Source organism: Lissotriton helveticus, chromosome 3_1 (assembly GCF_964261635.1).
Source record: "Lissotriton helveticus chromosome 3_1, aLisHel1.1, whole genome shotgun sequence".
Taxonomy (NCBI): Eukaryota; Metazoa; Chordata; class Amphibia; order Caudata; family Salamandridae; genus Lissotriton; species Lissotriton helveticus.
Window position 1 is genome coordinate 1904697325 of NC_136061.1, and position 20670 is coordinate 1904717994.

The following is a 20670-nucleotide window of genomic DNA, read 5'->3' on the forward strand; positions in this document are numbered from 1 at the left end:
CCTGATGCCTTCCGCCTGTAGCTTGGTGGTGATAAGTTGCAGTGTCTGCCTGCGCGCCAACGTGGAGGGGGCGACATCCTGATAAATGGCACAAGAATAATTCTGAAAGGAGATGGAATCCTTCGCTCTGGCTGCCTGTAGTACCGCTTCTTTGATTTTATAGGAGTGGAACTTTGCCAACACATCGCGGGGCCTCCTTCGATCACAATTCTGCAGGGGACCTACTCTGTGAACTCTGTCCAGTTTTATCTTGAGTTTCTAGGGGCTCAGGTTCTCCGCGAAAAGTCCCTCTACAAAAGCTTCTATGTCCGACCCTTCCGCACCTTCCTCCAGGTCTCTGATCCGAATGTTCTCCCTCCGTGCATGATTTTCAAGGTCTTCGGCCTTAAGTTGCGTCTGCTGCAGCTGTTCCTTAAGAGCGTGGATATCGTCTCGGCACTTCCCGGTGAGTTGTTTATGTTCCCGATGTTGCATCTCCAAATCCAGGACTCTGGTGCCCACCGAGTCCACATACTGTTGGAGAGAGGTCAACCGCTCTGACAAATCCGCTCGCAATTGATCTATGGAGGACTTGATGTCTTGACAGAGTTCAGTGTGGAGCTCGGATTTAAATTCTTTAAGCATGGACATTAAATCGGCTTTCGAGAGAGCCATGGTCACCTTGTCGGTATCCTCCCTGAGGGCTGGGCATTTGTAGGCGGGGGCAAAGAAATTCGATACTTTGCTGGTCCCCTTATTCGTCCCCTTCTTCAGCGGCTTAAGGAGGAGGCCCCACATGGCCCAACAGCCCCAGGCCTCGCAAAGTCACCCCTCCAGGTCTTGTCGCAGCCACAGGGGAAGGTGTACTGAGAGCCTACTCCAATGCCCGGCTCTTCCCCTAAGATCAAGCGGGGGCCGCCCCACCATCCGCCGAGGAGCAGGTTGTCTGAGCGGGCGTCAGCTTAGGAGCTAGGCGTCATGTGCTGGGTAGGTGGCGCGACCAGAAAACTACAGCTGCAGGCCACATTCGGCTCCAGAGCAATAGAGGCCCTCCAACGCAGAGCAGCAGCAAGGGGTGGTGCCCCGGGAGCGGTGGTGAAGGCCCCGAGACCACGCGACCGCTGGTGTGCCCCCCAGGGGGTCACGCGTGGTAAAGGTTATACTGGCGGGAGGCCTCCCCGTCCGCAATCACCTTTGCCCATCGGTCGTGGCAGTAGAAGGGTACCAGGGGGTAGATCTTCAAAGCCCACTTCCAGCACAGTCAGCCCGGGGCACAGCCTTCAGATATGGGGGTACGGAGATAAGCCTTCAGGGTCCCGCATCGCCGCGGGGAACCTCCGCGGCCGCCATTTTACAGTCAGGCAAAGGTAAAGCCTACCGACTCGTGGCATCCGCCGAGGCTCTACTTCTCCACCTTCTGATCGGAGCTCACTGCCATTGCCCCCGTTGCTCCGACTCCTCCAGCAGCCCTCTGATATCGCTGCGGCATCCGCGGTGCGGCATTTACTCGCTGCAGCTCACCGTGGATCGACGGCGCCATCTTAGCCTCGGGGTCCCCCTCCGGCAGCCGAGTCAAGCGTGTGGGGACTCCCAGGGATCGCGGAGAGCTGCCAAAACACTCGCCGCCGAAGCCTCACAGCATCCGCCAACCGTGGGTATGTTGTGGGGATGATTCCATCGGTAAAAGCAGCCGAAAAGTGCAGCCAGACAGCGCGCGAACCGGGAGCCGATGCAGGTTACGTCTGCTCGGCCATCTTGCCCGCCCAAGGATTGTTTTTATTATTTGAGTGGGGCTTCCACCCCTCTCAACTAATAACCTAATTTCTTACACTCTCTAACGATGGTCACCAGATGAACCATCATTTGAACATTGTAATACCACTCATGTTCGATCAGTAAGATGATGCCCAGTGAGTACACCAGAAATGAGGTAGCCACATGAAGATGATTATTTATATTTAATCCATCAAGAGCACAGTCGAGCTGGCCCAGAAGCTGGCTGAAGCAGCCCTGTATGCCAGGACATATCCTTGATCAACACTACAAAGGTGTAGATCATGAATGTTGCAGGCAGAATATAAATGGGATGAAATATCATGACAAGAATATCAAAGGAAAAATATCGAATGGTAGGTTTGTGTAGATTTTCGATACATAACTCCACATATACATATCTTGCTGATTTTTTATCCAGCAGCTTGCGCCACTGGATAGTTATAGTTAGGCCAACTGTTCCTTAGGAAAAGCGTTTTTTGTGTTGCTAATAACTTTGACCCCGTTTAATGAATCTCCACAAAACTGTCCAAAAAGGTGCTACTTTTTGACTAGTTTGTGCATGGAAAGTTTTAGGATGATCCATCAAGCAGGGAACCGACAAAAATGGGGGGGTCCCAAAACACGAAATCCCCATTCATTTTCCATAGACAAGGCGACAGCAAAAACTGCTGAATGGAATTACACCAAATTTGACAGGAAGTTAGATACCGGCACACAGACTGTGCTTTGTGTGATTCGGTGTAAATCCGTTCGGTAGTTTTTGAGAAATATTAGTAAAAAAAATATAACTATCTGGATGGTTGGGTCTGTAAGAGGCTTGAGAGACTCTTTCAGTAGCGCCAATTTAAAAATGGAGCATTCTAATAGGCCCAGGCAGTTTTTTTTCCCCTTACGCCAATTCGCTACTGTGAGAGTCAGACTCCCACGGAGAGAGCGCTTTAATTGGCTGCAATTACAGGACTGGGGGACTTAGAATCCTGTCCTGAACTTGTGAAAAGAAAAAGATATAGAGGGACAGGGTAGTGATACCCTGCCCCCTAGGCCCAGGGTGGCCCCCCTCTCTCAGCCATTAAAGGCCCTGCAAAGCCCACCCCTGGGGCTGATTTCTTTGATAAAGGGCCAGGAGGGTCACGCAGCCCCCTCCCAGAGCCAGTATAGGTCCTGGAAAACCCATACCTAGGACTGAAATGCTCAAATATGGAGAGGGGGCTACTAAGCCCCCCTCTCTGAGCCTTTAAAAGACACTGGGGGCCCCATCGCCCAGGGCCGCTATTTAGAATTTAATGGGAGGGGGGGCCACTTGGTCCCCCTCCCCGAGCCTTCGATTGCCCTGGGGACCCTATCTCCTGGGCCGGCTCACTAGCTTTGTCCCGAGGGACATTGCAATTTCCCTGCCCACACTGGTGTGGGCAGGGAAGCCTGTGTTTGCTCCCATCTAGGGGAAGCAGTTTTTGATCTCTCACCAAGCGGGAGCAAACTCAAAATGTCCCAGCCAGCTGGGGCAGACCTTTGATCGGTTTTCCTGCCCTCGCTGAAGCGGGCTAAGAAACAGAAACAGATGAAAATATTGCTCCTGCCCAGAGTGAGCAGCATTAGTAGCTGTTTCCTATTGGTGGGAGTAATGCTGGCTACCACTACATGCAGTGAGCCGGCTGGGGCCACTGGGGACCTGGGGCACCCCGCAGCCCCAATACATGTATGGTGGATGCCCTGAGTGGGCACCCACTTTTAACAATGCAGGCCCCCAGGATGGAAAAGACTCAGGAAGGGAAACCACACAGCCTCTCTCCCATTTAATTTTAGTAGCAGCCCTGGGGAGATGGAGTCCCCCGGGCCTAACATTGCTCACGGAGAGGGGCCACATGGCCACCCTCCCCTTTGATTGAAAAAATGGCCCTGGAGGATGGGGACACCACGGGCTAGGAAGCCCGGGAAGGGTGCCACATGGCACCCCATCTCTTTCGAAAGCACGAAGAGGGGGGTTGACGCCGTCCCCCTCCCCTTTCTTAAAAAAAGGCCCAGGGGAATGGGGTCCCCAGGGCCTAAAGAGGCACAGGAAGGGGGGCCATGGCCCCAATCCCTTTTTTTTGCATGTTTTGGCCGCAAGGGAGGTCTATTGGGGCCCATAATCGCTTGAAAGGGGGCTGCATTGAATACCTTCCCCTTTCTTCAGGATTTTGAGCCTGGGTGTGCTCCCCAGGCCCTTTTGATGACTTGGGGAGGGGGGCCCTACTTCCCTTACTGAATACACCCCGGGGTGTGTTCTCTACTGAATGTGTGGAAAATACTGGACTCAAGTCATCAACTGTCACCTGCACACAGAGTTACTGTTCGATAGATTTATTATGTGTTCAAAACCACTATTTTGAAAAAAGGGGACCCCTATATAATATAGTTCTACTTGCTATACATAGGGAAAGAACAAGACATTTGGAAAAGGTCTATAGCCAAGTAACAAAAATTCTTTTTTGATTTCGATATCTGAGTGTTTGGATATATTAACAAGTATAGTCCAACTGTAGTAAAACACTTCAAAAAAGATAGCTAGTTTGATATTAGATTTTATTAATGATTTATGTTTTACATTTGATAAATGTTTATATATATTTTTTGTTTTTTATATTTTATATATTTCTCTTTTTTTGTCAAATTTGTTGTTATAATGAACAATACAATTTATAAAGTGACTAATATTGTACATAAAACTCGTGTATATTACATATTCATTTACATTCACAAAAGGTTTAAAAAAACATATGAAAAAAAGAGAGAAAAGACATAATCAATGGAATTAAAAACTCAACAAAATGAGTTGAAGGCAATACGAATTAAAAACTCAACAAAATGAGTTGAAGGCAATACGGTAGATACCGTATTGCCTTCAACTCATTTTGTTGAGTTTTTAATTCCATTGATTATGTCTTTTCTCCCTTTTTTTCATATGTTTTTTTAAACCTTTTGTGAATGTAAATGAATATGTAATATACACGAGTTTTATGTACAATATTAGTCACTTTATAAATGGTACTGTTCATTATAACAACAAATTTGACAAAAAAAGAGAAATATATAAAATATAAAAAACAAAAAATATATATAAACATTTATCAAATGTAAAACATAAATCATTAATAAAATCTAATATCAAACTAGCTATCTTTTTTGAAGTGTTTTACTACAGTTGGACTATACTTGTTAATATATCCAAACACTCAGATATCGAAATCAAAAAAGAATTTTTGTTACTTGGCTATAGACCTTTTTCAAAACCACTATTCAAATATGATTCATTAGAAGTAGGAGTGGGTAGTATATTTTCCTTCTGCAGTGGAATTGGTGGAGCTTTGGCCACTCCTCGTTATGCTTGTAACATGGAGTTCCGGGCAAATTCCGCCAACTGCTGAATGCCGGAATTTTTCTCATGCTCCATTAAGTTGACGAGCGAGATTTTACATCCCCTAGAATGACTGTCCATCACTAGGCGGGCACCTGGTGAGATTTTGTGACCAATCAGGGTCAGAAAGCGGCCGCTCGAGTCGAAAATTGACTTGAGTGGCAACAAAATGGACTTGAGATGCTTCAGCCTGTGGCACGCCGTGTGGTGCCATTAGCTCTAAGTTTTTATAGCGGAACAAGCTCCCAGCACTAAATCACAGAGCGAACAGTTCCATGTGTCTATTTCCACCTGCTTGCGAAATTCCGCAGAATCTCGCTAAGTTTTTTGTAATTCCACACAATTCTTTAGAGTGAACATCCACAAATCCTCTAAGGCCTAATTAGGAGCACATGCATTTTTTAAACACTTACACCCATTAGCTGGACACAGGCTAGACACATTTAGGAAGAAAATTAATATTGTGGTTACCAGTCACTCTGTAAACTATAAAACAAACTAACATACTCTTTGGATGATGTAATCAGTGATGTTATCAATGACATCATTTGAGATGTTATCAGTGACGTCATAAACAATGTCATAGAACGTGTCATGAGTGATGAAATATGTGAGGTCATAAGCAGGGCATGGCGAGGTACACAAATTACAGTTAGCTCTCCTAACTATAACTGATGCGTGTGAATTAATGTAAAACAAAAACTGAGAAAACACATTGGTGGAAACCAAATCATGAAGAATGAAGAATCAAATTTAAGGAAAGACAAAAAAATTGAAAATCAAAGGAAACATTTAAAGGAAAGATAATTTAAAGGAAATATCTAAAATCAGATTACACTTGGGTGAAGCTTAGGACTACAGTAGGGGTTTGGGATCAGGGATGGGTAATGTTTTGGGTGATGAGGTGTTTTTAGGGGAATAATTGGAGTTTGGACAAAGAAAGTGTTTTTAAAGTTCAGAGGGCCATATTATCAAGAGCGGCGATAACATTATTGCCGCTTTAGCGGCAGAAAACTGCTGCTAAAGCGGCAATAAGGGGCTTGCTAATATGCCCTTGTGAATTCCCATAGAAGCCCAGGGTCACACCAGAACCTGGGCTTCTATCGGAATTCACAAGGGCATATTATCAAGCCCCTTATCGCCGCTTTGGCTGCAGTTTCCTGCCGCTAAAGCAGCAATAATGTTATCGCCGTTCTTGATAATATGGCCCAGAGATGTGTAGAGTGTAGGGTTGTAAGGGGTTTTTAGGGTTTACAGGTAAGAGGTGTTCAGGTTTGTGAGGTGTTTTTAGGTTTCAGGGATGGGTGGATTGTAAGGGTGTTGAGGGGTTTTTATGGTTCAAGGATGTGCGGAGTTTAGACCGGTGAGGGTTTTTAAGGTTCAATTATAGGTAGCAGCTAGGGTGGTGAAGAGTATTTAGGGTTTAGGGTGTGGAGTTTAGGGTGATGAGGTGGTGAGTGGATTTAAGGATTTAGTGATGGGTTTAGATGTAGAAAGGGGGTTTTAGGGTTCAGGTGTGAGTAGTTTAGGGTGATGAGGGGTTCGTATGGGTCATGGATGGCTACTGTTTAAGGGCAGTGAAGGTCTTTTAGGGTTCAGGGATGGGTGGAGTTTGGGTGTGTGGGGTATTTTAAGGGGTATGAGATGGATGGGGTTAGGCGTAGAAAGGGTTTTTTGGGTTTCAGGAATGGGTGGAGTTAGGGGTAGTGAGTGATTTTTTGGTTCAGGGATGGGGTTTTTGTGGCACAAATGGCTTTTAGGCTTCAGGGATGAGTTTATTTTAGGTGTGATGAGGGGTTTTAGGGGGCAAGGACTGATAGTGTTTAGTGGTTCTGCGGGGTCAGCGATGGATGATGTTTACGGATGTTGATAGTTCAGCAAATTAAAGGCATCTAAAGTAATTGTTTGACAATGTTAAAGATATAAATACTAAATAATATCCCCTGAAGTGAAGCACTGAAATAAATATCTCCAACACAACTGTTTCTGAAAGTTATACCTGCAACCATTCAATTTAAACCTAAAATATAAGCATTCAAACCCAATTTCGAACAAAAGGACATTTTATGAGTTGGTTTCTATCTAAAGGTAAACGCTATTCATTCTGAAAATTTACATTAAGCAGTTTAGATTAACTGGTTTCTCAGTAATGGTATTCCATGAAATTGTTTTTCTACAAAATCACATACAACCAACTATAACTGGTGAATTTCTGTTCTTTTAGAGACGTGAGACCGAATTTCTCTGGTCCAGTGTCCCAATAAAAAGTTTAAAATCTCTATATTTCAAAGATGACACCCTGTGCCAGTAGCGATAAAAATGGAGGGGTCAGCACCTCTCTTCCATACAACAAATGTCTGTAAACTATGATTTTTCCACTATACTACAGATGGTTACAGTCCTCACAATTCAGTAACCGCGTCCCTTCCAATTTCAGGATTATTACATCAAGATTCCTGTGCTTTTTCTCTTGAAATAACAGGGGGACCGCACCTCCATTTTGATCGCTACTGGCACAGGGTGCCATCTTTGAAATATACAGATTTTAAACTTTTTATTGGGACACTGGACAAGAGAAATTCGGTCACACGTCTCTAAAAGCCTTAGAGTACATAGAAAATATTCAGGAATTTGCGTATTTCAGAAATAAACCTGGAAATATTCTACAATTGATAGCTGGGAGATATCAACATTCCTGAAGAAGGTGGTTTTAATAGACTGCTACCCACCGAAACATGTCAATGCCTTTTATGTATAGACATTAGATCGCTAAGATATCTGCGAGTTAATGAAAAAGATTATGTAGAGTATTTCAACTATGACAGATAATCGAATAGCCACTGGTGTTTCTATACAATGATATTATCTTTTTGTCTACTGTTCTCTCCCACTTTTGTGCTTAAATACTGTGGAAATGTATAAGTGTTTGGTATATGTTTCTCTTTTGATCTAATGTATTTTTATGTTCTTTTTTGTATGTATAACAATTGAGTGTACATAAAGTATGCAAAGATTTTCTCAAGTTTTTCAACACACATTTGTTTTAGTAAAATTGTTTTTATGACATACATAAATATTGCTTTAAGCATTTTAGATTTTGTACATTTATGCTCTGATGATTCAGTATGTATATATTGTGTGATTGTAATTGAGTTGTCTGACTTTGCCAAAGAGGATACTTGTTTTTGATCTTAGTCTATTTGGTGCTCCACCTCTTTTGGTTTTAAGGTGCCCCTCTCACTTGTTGAGAGAAGTCCTCTCCAATGCAAACAGGACTCTCAGCACAAAACTTGAGAAGGTAAACCTTCAGTTGGACAAATCTGGAACTGTATCCGACTCATGCTCTATCGCGGTCAACCTGAACTTTTGACTTTGACCCAGCCTAGCGCGACCAGACAGCAGCGGTTGGACTTTTCTGTTTCTAGGCATCATTTTACCATTTATTCTTTAAAAGTTCCTAACTCGAATTCTACTGATTGGATCTTTGTCATTTTTGTCATGTTTTATTTATTAAATTAAGCTCTATTGTCCTAACCTGGTGTGGTTTCTTTTTGTATGAGGTTTTCACAGTTTTACTGTTTGAAATTTTGAACAAATACTTTTTCCATGGGTTCTAAGTTAGGCCTGACTGCCCTGTGCTAAGCTTCTAGGGGGTTGAGCAGAGGTTAATTTGGTGTTTGCTTATACCTTTCACTGACTAGGATTGTGGTTGCTCCTTGACCATGCCTCACACCCCAGTCAAACAACAGTCCAATGTTTAACATAAACAATGTAACAGGAGACCGATTGATGTGTTTCACATTCTTCATTTGATGATAATCGCATCAGCGTGAAATCTAGCTGCAAATGTAGTGAAGATAGGATTTTGCAGGAAGTGAAAGCAAATTTAGAATAATACAAGCACAAATAACCTCCTACATAACCGGCTTCAGCTGTGCATATAGGAAAGATAATTCTATCTTCTGTAAACCTTTCAGATTTATTCCAGCTCTTCCAATCGAAAATACGATGAAGAATGTGATATGTGACCTATTTAAAGAAACCTCATGATTCCTAGAACAAAACTGTGCAACATGTCCCTATTGCATACCCTAGGATACATAACACATAATAATGTGTTCTTGATGTAGTTATATGTGTATGCAGTAATCTAACCATGTGTGTTTTTACATATAATATTCATGCTACATAAGGGTAAATCAGGCAAAACCCTTAGTGTGCCCTTTTTATGCTGGAAACCCCGATTCGCGATCTAGCTGGACCTGCAAAAATCTTTTCAGTGCCTTTCTGGTCCAGCACTGACATAAGTGGCGAATGTAAGTGCTATATGTACACAACCACAAATGTATTTTCTACCTTCATCTCATATCAAAAGGATGACACCCACCATCAGCAATTTGGCTTAATCTCTTATATGACAGCAATATTAACTAAGGATTTGTAAAACTGCAGGAGTTTATTGGCCAAAATAGATTTATTTTTCTATACTGCTTGATAGTCCAAACTCATCAGAAATCTGATGGTCAGGTTTCTTTTCCAAGGGTGTGGGTGGCAGCCGCTTGGCTCACGGAGTATGTCCATGGATGTCCTTGAGTAATGTACACTACCTGTCTGCTCATTGACTTGGAGCCAGTGGTGGGAAAGTAAAGGGTGGATACCTGCCTGTGATGCATGCCTCTGTATCAGTAGTGGAGTGCTGCAATTACTGGTACTGTAGGCTACAAAGTGAACAACATCTTCTTTCAGCATGAAATATCTCAGACATGAACTGAGAACATGTATGGGATGAGCAATCAGCACTAATGTTGATTTTAATGAATTCTGGAAGAAAAATTAGAACTCCCAACCAGACTTGCACGCTGGTACTAGTCCAAGAGGTGCTGGGGATGCCAACCACAAGTATTCCAACTAGGTTTGTGCTCCACATTCTCCTCTCAGGACAACAGTCCAGTGGTCATTCAGCTGTTTTTTTTTCTTTCTCTGCCTTGGTAGATTTTCACTTTCAATTTACGTCTGCTTTGAGTTCCCAGCTACCTCTTCCTGGGGATGGTCTCCCGTCTTAGTTGCCATATTCCTGCTTTTCTCTCCTGGGCGTGGACTCCAGGTCCTGTATTTACTTTCTTTCTACCAGGGCTGTGCCTTTGCATTCCTGTTGCCGTTTTTCTCCCAGGGCTGGGCTACACTCTCATATCACACGGTTTCCTGACAAACTCCTACCAGGCGATGTGGTCTAATCTCAGATCTACCATTTGCCTAAAGAAGGTCTGTGAATCTATAGAAGAGTGTTCAGTTGTTGAGATTATTTTGGACAAGACATCCATAAAATCTAAATGTACAATAAACTATGCATATAATCTGTGCAACCAAAACGAAATTTACTTCAAAGAAGAAAATATATCTTCTCTGTTACCAGTGGTGAATAAAAACCTACTATTTATAAAACAAAATCTAATCACCCCATTACAAAATGTCTATACACCCCTTTCCTTCGACATCCAACAGGCAACTTAAATTTGACATTAGTGGAGTCTATGTAAATCACTTTGATGACTTTTCAAAATTGCAACGCCTATTTCCTGTTTTGAATAGTGATATTTACCCACCAGCTAAGAAAGCATTCACCATTTATGGGTGAAGTTATTGAGCTGGAAAATCCTCAACCGAAATCCAATAAAAATGAACCGTAAATACAGAGGTTTCGTCCAATCATCATAACCTTCTCTGCCTCATAAATCTTTGGCCACCCGATAATGTAGACTCAAGGGGACATATTATCAAGAAAGGGCGATACATTATCGCCACTTTTATCGGCAGGAAACTGCCGCTAAAGTGGGGATAATGGGCATAATAATATGCCCTTGTGAATTCCCATTAAAGCCCAGGTTCTGGTGTTAACCTGGGCTTCTATGTGAATTCACAAGTTCATATTATCAAGCCTATTATCGCTGCTTTAGCGACAGTTTCCTGACGATAAAAGCGTCGATAATGTATCGCCCTTTCTTGATAATATGGCCTAAAGTTTTAGCAAACTAGTGCTTAATTTGAGCTGGCGAGTGCAAGAGGGGCGCACCAACACTCATTTTTGGGAGTAAACACTTATTTTTCCTCAGCCATTCACCCAGAGCAAGAGAGAGAAGAACACAAAAGGGAAGAAAAAGAGGAAGAGACAGATGAAAAAAACAGTGACAAAGCGAGAACGCGGAAATGAAAATTAACCTGCAAGAGTGAAGTAAAGGGTCAGAAAGTGTCTGGTGGTGGATGAAAGAGGCATGAGGTGGAATCAAGTCTGCACTGTCTTGGTATTCAGCACCCCCACTATTGGTAGTAACTGTCATAGACTTCTGAGCAAAACTTGGAGTCCAGACACTTATTCTTTTACAAATGAATCAATGATTCAGACATCCAACTCAAATATGCAACATCACATTATTGATTGAAAATAATGTTTCTTGGTAACTAATGTACGTATATTTATCAACCTTTCAGCACCTGGCCGATAGCAATTTAGACCCAAACCAGAGAAAACATCTTTATAGCGATCTGCCTCAAATTGTATGTTAAAATACAAATGTATAGTGCCTGAAATGTGTGTTTATTGCATTCATGTTTCAGTAATCTATCCCAACCAGACACCATATACAGCCTAGTGTTCTGTGTATAGAACCTTATGTTCGGCATGTTCATGTTAGAGTAACATATTTTTTGAGAAGTGCTCCTTCTTTCAGTTGGAATTTCTGCCGCAATCACTCCAAGACTGGACCAGCTCAGTTCAAGCTGGGGTTCCTGCTTATCTTTCTTAGGAATGGATTTTGTTGCTTTTGTTTTAATTTACTGTCCTTTTGATCCTGGGATCCCCCTGCTTTGTTTCCATTGTATATAGAGATAACTCTAACCACTAGTATATGTAGTAGACCTTTTACTCACTACCATTCCTATGTGATTCTTAGTGTTTATCCATTTGTATCCCTTCCTTGAGTGACTTTACAACTTGTACATTTGCAATTTTTTCTGTTTGTATCTCTTCCCTGTGTGACTTTACAACTGGTACATTTGCAATTTTTTGCCTGTTTGTATCTTTTATGTAACTCATTTAATCCTAAGTCCTTATGTATCGCAACTGGTTCTTTTGTAAAGCGCTCTGGCACCTTCGGGTAATGTTTGCGCTATATAAAATCGCAATAAATAAAATACAATAAAATAAGATAAAAAATGGCCACCTGCCACATCTGGCACTGACTGGCAGATCTCTCTTTAAATCTCTTGCACTGATGCTCCAACTTGCCCACATCATTATCCATCCCGACCGAGCTCACACTATTACCAGCTTCATCCCCAGCCTTCCCCTTAGATGTCAAGCCCTCTGCTGCCCATTGTTTTAAAACCTCAACGGTCAGATGTTCGGTTTACATTCTGATTGGTGTACACCTCTTTGTAAATTGAGAACACCACCTTTATCATTCATCATTGCCCAGAAACTGTAAAATATATATCTGTGCATTCACCAGCTTGCTTCTAAAGAGGCAGAATGAATGACTCTTGCACACATGTGGGTTTTGTAGAACTGTCCAATTTTGATCTGTGAGTGGCAATAGTAAACATGCCTTGCTGCTTTAAATGCCTACCTCGTGGCAAAGCATTCTAGGTAAACTGTAAAGGCAAACACAAAACCTGCTCCTGGTTAACTTTGAAAAAACATATGTATCTGTCATATATTTATGCTTCTCTTTCAAAGTACGTGGTTAGATTTTTGTTGCCCTATGGCGTGAAATACAAAAGCTGTTTCATAGTCACTGCATGTTTTTAGAATGGTCAAAACTAACCACTGCATCAGTCCATACAGACTGAACTGAAATCAGTATAAAAACTGCCTAAGTTATGCCAAGGTCCTGTGCCATTTAAAGACTTGGACTGTCCTTTCCGGAGTCTATAATCTTTAGCTGTCATTCTCCGTAACCTCCCACTGCTCCAAAACACATAAGCAACTCTAACTCTCAGAAACTGTCCACGCTTTGTGATTTAAGCAAGTGTCTTTCTTCTCAGAATGCATTGTAACATTGTGATGAAGCATGGGGCTATGTGACTCAAAACGTGTGATATACATAACAGTGGAAACAATGGCCTCACATACTTACCCTGGAAATGCCAACAATCTGCTCGTCCGGAAGTAAACTTATGCGCACAAAACAGGACTCATAATTGATATCCTCTTTCTCCATCAGATCCTTGCCTTGTACCAAAGTCACGTGCAGAGAATTTGAGTTCATGTTGTACTCCATGTTGACTTCTATTTGCCCCACCGTAAAATCCTGCCCAAAATTATTGCCAATGGAAGAGATGGAACTAAGGGAGTCAGTTGAGATAGACCTTTTAAGTGGTCCATAGGGAGTCATTTCAAGGTCTTTGCTCATCAGCTCCAAGGTCCCAAGCTCATTGATGTTTTCAAATGTGTCGTCCATCCTCAGGCCTGACTTGTGGCTCGGTGTCATGCCTTCAGCAGCCTTCCTGGAGTTTAAAACCAGATTCCTCTGCAAAAAGAAGAGAAACTGTGTTCAATGGTGAACCAAATACTACTCAACACAGTAAGTACACTTCAAATTATGTTTACCATGTCATATTCGAGATTTTCATAGGTTTACTTGAAGTCAATGATTTAATGAGTGGCTGTTTGAATCGATCTTATAATATGCAAACATCCTAAACGTTTCGTGTTAATAAATTAGATGCAATTAATTGTTGCCAATTGCAAACAGTTTTTTCAATTGCGCCTTATTGAAAGTACTACGTGTGAAATGCAATTAAAAAAACTGTACCGAAAACCCATGCATATAACATAACAACATAACATGTGTATTTGTAAAGCGCACGGTCACCTAGAGGTCTCTTGGCGCTGAATAACAGATGTTCATTGTTACCCAACTCAATGGTACTCATTTTATCGACCTCATGAATGGATGAAAGGCTGAGTGAACCCGCCGGGATATATGTTTGCAGACGGCACATAAACAGAGTATGAGGGACACAACAGCAGTTCTCAAGAGCGAGACAAACTTACTTTCTTATATACACAACAAATGTCCACGTGGGTGGGTGTGTGCCACCTTTAAGGAGGTCTGCGCGCTTTCAAATCAGAGTCACCAAAGGGTTACCCCATCCGTGTGGGGGGAGATAAAATAGATGGTGCAGCGGCACGGGATAGTGATGATGTTGGTTCCTGTGACCCCTACTGTGTCAGGCAAGTGGTGCAGTCTGTACCGCCGTCTATGGTGGCCTAAGGTCAGAGCCTGGCTCCAGAACCATCAGTATGATGTCCCATCCATTGATCCTCAGGACTTCCTCCGCCCTAAATCGCACCCCTCTGGTGACCTAATCGTTGATCATTGCCCATTCCTGGAGTAGGAGTTTCCAGGGCCAGGTGGACGGGCGTTCGTGGCCTTCCAGGTCATCGTAATTTCTCAGCATGCTAGTGCAAGCCCCAGATCAATAAACTTGGACCCCCCCCCCACTGTCAATTGCAATCAGTTTAATATGTGTTTCATTGCTGGTTTTGGTTCACTTCCGTGCAGTAAGAAGTCCATTTTCCAATTTTGAACAAGCCTGATGAATGTTTGGGACTCTTATTGCCTGCGACCTTTATTTCAACCCAGTGGAATGACCAGAGAAGCCTCGTTCTAGAGTAATGCAAGAAAAGTCAGTTCAAGCCGTTCTGGCACGTTTGTCCTTGAATTAAAAGACAATGTCCATGGCGTGGTGGTGCACGATCTCTATAAGGCAACGTTTGTTTTCAAGTCAAAGATCTCACCTTCAGGGTGAAATTCGAGTACCTAGAGGCCATCACCTGGAGACTGACATGAACAAGTGCCGCCTATGCAGGTATTGAGTGTGGAATCAGAATGGATCGAACCGCAGAAGCTAAAGACCTTAACAAAGGTCATTTCATAGAGGCTGACATGTGAAGGTGTTCTAGGGGCGTATGGTTCAATGGGAACACAGCTGGAGGCACATTCGCTAATCCAGTGTTTTTGTTTATAAGGGGCATCATGGGCTGCCAGGACTTAGATGTACCTCAAAACTTTTCACACAATAACTATGAATCCAAGCACGCGCAGCTATTGGTCAAGGTGATGCATACTGGCTTTCTGTATCACCAAATGCCTTCAGATTGTAAATATGTTTAATTTCTAGATGGGAAGTTAACAAAATAGAACTTTAGGGCTCCCATTACGATAGGCCCATAAATTCTGAAAATTCTCCTGGGCCCAGTAACACATTTTTGAAGAATTGCAAATTATATGCGTCTAGCACAGAGATTTCGACTGTTCTGTGTGAAACTTGGGTACAAAACGTGTGGCAATCAGCAACATTCCCCAGAATGTTATAATCCCTTTTAATTCCCTGGCCACAGGGTTACCGGGACCTCCAGTAATGGTAATTCTGGGCAGAGACATAATGATGGTTTTTAGGGGCCTCTCATGAATAGGGCCTAGGTATGGGCACTTAAACCCAATTGTAAGTAATACAGCAAGTAAAGACAAGTAGTGCTGCAGCTGTAAACTGTTTTGCACCATTCCAGATTCCTTGTAGGGCATTTATCTGTCATTGCCTATACAAAACAAGTTTCCATGTTCTGCCCTACCAATGTTAGATTGAATGCGCTAATAGATCGGATAGGAAAATTGTACACTTGGTTGTTGTTTAATAATTTGTCAGTTGTGCGACCTATAATTCTGTGGCATTCATCTGCTTGGCATGTGATGAAAAAGATGGTTCTGTGTGGTAGGCTGCTTTATAACAACTTTCGTCCCGTTCAAATGGAAACCTTTTATGACAGGAGCTGGCACAGTTGGGGATTGATTCTGGACTGCTCTGTCGCATTGAATCCTTTCACACAAAAATGTAGGTCAAGGTGCAGCTTGGGGGGCATGGGGCCACAACTGGAGAGTTTAAATCTGAGAATTGCTTCCATCAAGGATGTGTGTTTGTCGCAACTCTCTCTAATGTGCATAGGACCAATCCCCCTGCATTCGTGAGGTTTCCCATCTAAACTAGCTTCTGTACAGTTGTCGGTGTTACTGTACACTGAAGATTTAACAATTAACAATTTCTGACTGTCAACATAAATAAGACAAGACCTTAAGGCCTGATCGTGGTAGGTCCAGAATTCATTGGCTGCTAAGTGAGCCTGCAATGGAAAACATGAAAAAAACTACAACAATATGGAAGTAGTGATCAACAAACCAGCAAGTACAGTTTGGATGGTCAGTAAACGGTTAAAGATATTTGATAGATGTTTTGGAGGGATATTAGCTAAGCATCTATAGAAAGCTTTCTCTTGTAAGCTCACGACATGATTTTTTCAACTATTGTGTACTGTGGTTCAGAAAGCAAAAACTTGAATGTGAGCTGTTTAGCATAAGAAAATTAACTCTCCAAACTCTAATCAGATTAGAGTTGGGTAGACTAGTAAGACATTTTAGCTGACAAAATTGAACTTTTTATTTTCTTTGGCTTCAGTGGGGCTTTGGGGTGGTGGTTGACCGCTCGGGACACTTGCACCCCTGTGGGTTTTGGCCAATGGTGCGGCCTGGGCCAAATTGGGCTCTTTTGGGCTATGCCTTTTGGGCTGGGGTATTTATGTGGCCATTTTGTGCTTTGTGTCACCATTTTGAGTAAGCCTGGGAGTCCACATACAGCGCAAAAACCAAGGAGGAGAAAATAGCACATAGTCATATTTGCTAATATGACCTCATCTTACTCTCTTCCTCAGTGCTGGCACACAATCAAGTTGCCTAAAGCCATGCATACACATTTGCATGATAGTGCAAATGTGTGTGTGATGTCTAGTGTAAGTTTTATACTAGAAGTGTACTGTTCCCGGACAAAAGTCTATACCCTGGCAATTTATTTTTAAGCATTTCACACATTGGATGTGTGTTCTACAGTACTACACACATCCAATGTGTGAAATGTAAGAAGAAATAAAAAGATTTTTGCAACGTTGCACCTGCATGAAGGAGGTGTTATGTTTTGATGCAAAACCTAGTCTAACAAAGTAGGTCAGGCACTGCATCAAGAACCATTGAGACTGTGCTGGAATGCTCAACTTTCATGCAAGGAACACACACTTAACTAAAAGAATACAAGCTCTGTCTACACTTTTCCATCTATGGAAAGTAAATACCCTATCATGACTTTGTGCTGCTTTGCCTAATTTTATTTGACTTCATGGCAGTGCAACGTGTTGATAAATCTGCCCCATTATTTGGTGAGAATGTTAATAATATATATAACGTTAAAATACGAACTAAGGGAAGGATGGGAGGATGCAACTGCATCTAAGACTGTCAAAAAAGTATAAATAAACGTCATCTTAAGACATTCCCACTTACAGTCTAAGTTGACTGCGCTTAGAAGCCTGAAAAGCTGCTGTGCACTACACAGCAGGTACTCGACTTGTAGGGGCAATGGTATTTTTTGCAGCAATTTATCTCAAAAGAGGTTTTCTGCTATATCATTTACAGCAATTAGAGTTGTTAGATGCCTTATCACTGAAGGGGGAATCAGGCACAAAGCACCACACGTGTGGAGCCTGCAGTTTAGCCCAAGAGTCAATATAGACTTTTGAATGCATATGCCAGGCAGGGCCGGACTGGCTGTAGCAGCATCGGGAATTTCCCAGGGAGGCTGGAAGGGTGAGGGCCGATTTTGTTACTGGGGCCGGTTTTGCAGCACTGCCGCAATATCGGGCCCCAGTAACAAAAGCAGAAGAGCACCCTCCTCCTCCCCCCCTGTCCTTGGGGAGGGGGGCTGGTCCACAAAATTGCCAGGGCTACTTTCAGCTCCCAGTTCGGCCCTGATGCCAAGGGCTATCAGACGTAAAGGCATGATAGTTACAAATTCATTTAAGGATTGTTATGATTCAGAAGACTATAGAGGTTTAGAGTGGTGTAAGACCTAGTTCTGACGAGCAGGTTACATGCATGTTTGGTCTGGTTTTTTAAGTCTCGGCTTGAGACAGCTTAGCCTTATTTTGCGGGCACATGGTTTTCAATGCATAACATATACGTAAAGTGGTCTTTGGATTAGCCCCATTCTCATGATTATTGTGCATTGTTTACCATCTCTGGTGTCTGCTCCTGATTTAGTGGCTTTCCTCCCTAATCGTGTGTTTTCTCCCCAAGGAGCAATGCAGCCTCAAACCTGGAATGTTTCATTGATGTTCTATGTTTTTGCTATGCGTTGGCAACAGGAGTCTCTTCTGCCGCACCTTAAAAAGCCAAATGCAGACCCTGGTGTCTTGAGCAATTACAGGCCCATCTCTCTTCTCAAGGTCACTGCAAGAATTCTGGACAAATTGATCAACCAACAACTGTCAACCTTTGTGGCAGCGAATTCCAACCTTCACGACTCTCAATCAGGCTTCCGTGCAGACGGAGACGGCTCTTCTGGAGGTGGCAGAGTTTGTTAGGGAGAATCTTGATAATAGCATACTTGTCATTGTGCTGGTTCTTGACCAGTCAGTGACATGTGACACAGTGTCCCATTCAATCTTGTTAAACAGACTCAGTCACCTAGGCATTCAAGGCAAGGCTCTTTCGTGGGTCAAATCCTTCCTGGAGGGCAGATCCCAACATGTGATCCTAACTACACTCTTTATCTTCATCACCCAAACCACTGCTGTGTGAAGTACCGCAGGGATGAGCCCAGACCTCGCTCTTCTTCACCCTCTACCTTTTACCCTTGGCAGATTTGATTGAAACCTGGGTTTTGAAGGAAGTTTTGTATGCTGACGACACTCAATTGCTTTTTTCCTTTCAAGATAACTCAAAGGCAGCCTTTTGTAGCCTCAAATAGTGCCTGAAAGGAGTCACGGTCCGGATAGAGGCAAACTGCCAAACAAAATTCCGATAAAAGTTTTGGGGTTCAGTCAAAAAGGACCGCCACCATCCACCCTTTGGTGGCCTTTCAAACATAATCCATAGCCTCCTTCTGCTGGAAACATTCGCATTGTATTTGACTCTCCATTTTCCTTCTCCACTCAAATCAACCAAATTTTGTTGGTCTGCTTCCTGAAAATGAAAAACTAAAGGAAGTTCCTTCATTTGGTCCCAAACGAGACCTGCAAAACGGTAGTCCCCTCGTTGGTAACTTCTGGTTTGGACTACTCAGTCTCTACCTTGGCCTACCTACGAACTTGATATGAAGACTGTAGATAATCCAGGATACAGCAGCCAGACTTATTAGGAGAGTCCATCAACGTCAACATATCTCTCCACATCTGAGATAGCTACATTGGCTTCTGGTGGCACAGCGCATTAAATTTAATGCTCTGATGCTGGTCTTCAGAACTTTCCGCTGAGATGCTATACGTCGCCTGAGGAATAGATTGACCCTGTATACTCAAGAGGGAGTGCTTTGGTCTAACAAATGCAGTTTGCTGCAGATTCCAAAATATTTTAAGACACACCATAGAGGAAGCTCTTTTATAGTTCTTACAGCTAAACTTTGGGACAGCTTGCCATCAAATGTAAACTGATCTGTACCACTGGCGACTTTCAAAAGGAAACTCAAAGCCTGGCTGTTTGATTCTGCCTAGTTTCTTATGATAACATGGCTAGCTTTCTGTTGTCTATTTTGAGTGCCGGAACGCTTCTGCTTGAAGCAGCTACGCGCTTTGTGGGAGAGGTGTGACTTAGCTGCCAGAGCGGCTGACTCCAGGGTGCAGGGCTCGCAGTTCGATCCCCGGCGATGGCGGCAGCTCAGCTCAGCATCATGTGAGTCTGGGCAATAGCTCACTTAATCTCCCTGGCGGTCCCCATGCCTTGAAACCCTTAATGGGTGATATGTTCACACTTTACATATAGGAATTATTATTATTAATTGGTGATTGATTGATTGACTGGTTGATGGGAAATAAAATGACTGCAATGCATTACAATTTGTGCATGATGATGCACACATGCACATGAGTCATGACACATGATCGTGGCCATTGTGAGGATGCATCACTGGTGTGCATCGGAGGCCATATTGTGCAAAGTAATATTGGAGGAGGAGGTGTCCAGGTGCTTGCAAAAGACTGGAATCCAGGTACATCCTGGATTTTGATTCAAAAGAACCACATCATATTGATAAAGAACCTTAATAATTGTGATGTTACATGTTGCTAAAACTTCATTGCAAGTGCTAGAGATTTAAGAATTCAATGTTTTTTAATTTAGTTTGTTTGCAGAGAGGTGATTATTGTGGGTAATGAGGGTCAGCTTTAGGATGGCGCTACAAGGTGTGGCCGCGCTGGGAACTGACCTTAGGGGGAGGTGTGTTTAGCAATATCGTAAGATTTAAAGGCACCTGCTGCAGAGTTCCTTGTGTGTCTAACTTTCAGGCAGCAAGAAAAATGTCAAGATCATTCTTATGATTAATGTAATTGCTAGAGAGAGAGATCAGCGTTTTGTCTAGTGGCAGTTTTGACTCGCCATAAACTAGTGCAGAAAGTTAGTATACCTCCTGCAAAGAACAGATCT

At 42.9% G+C, this 20670-nt stretch overlaps 1 protein-coding gene across 1 annotated transcript in view; it reads right to left on the reverse strand.

Moving 5' to 3' along the window:
• The window catches only part of SYT12 (synaptotagmin 12), an 866886-nt gene that overhangs the window by 269103 nt on the left and 577113 nt on the right, over window positions 1–20670 (reverse strand). The window contains exon 4 of the mRNA XM_078682889.1: window positions 13282–13674. Coding sequence (XP_078539015.1) covers window positions 13282–13674 — 393 coding nt within the window. The remainder of the gene's footprint in view (window positions 1–13281; window positions 13675–20670) is intronic.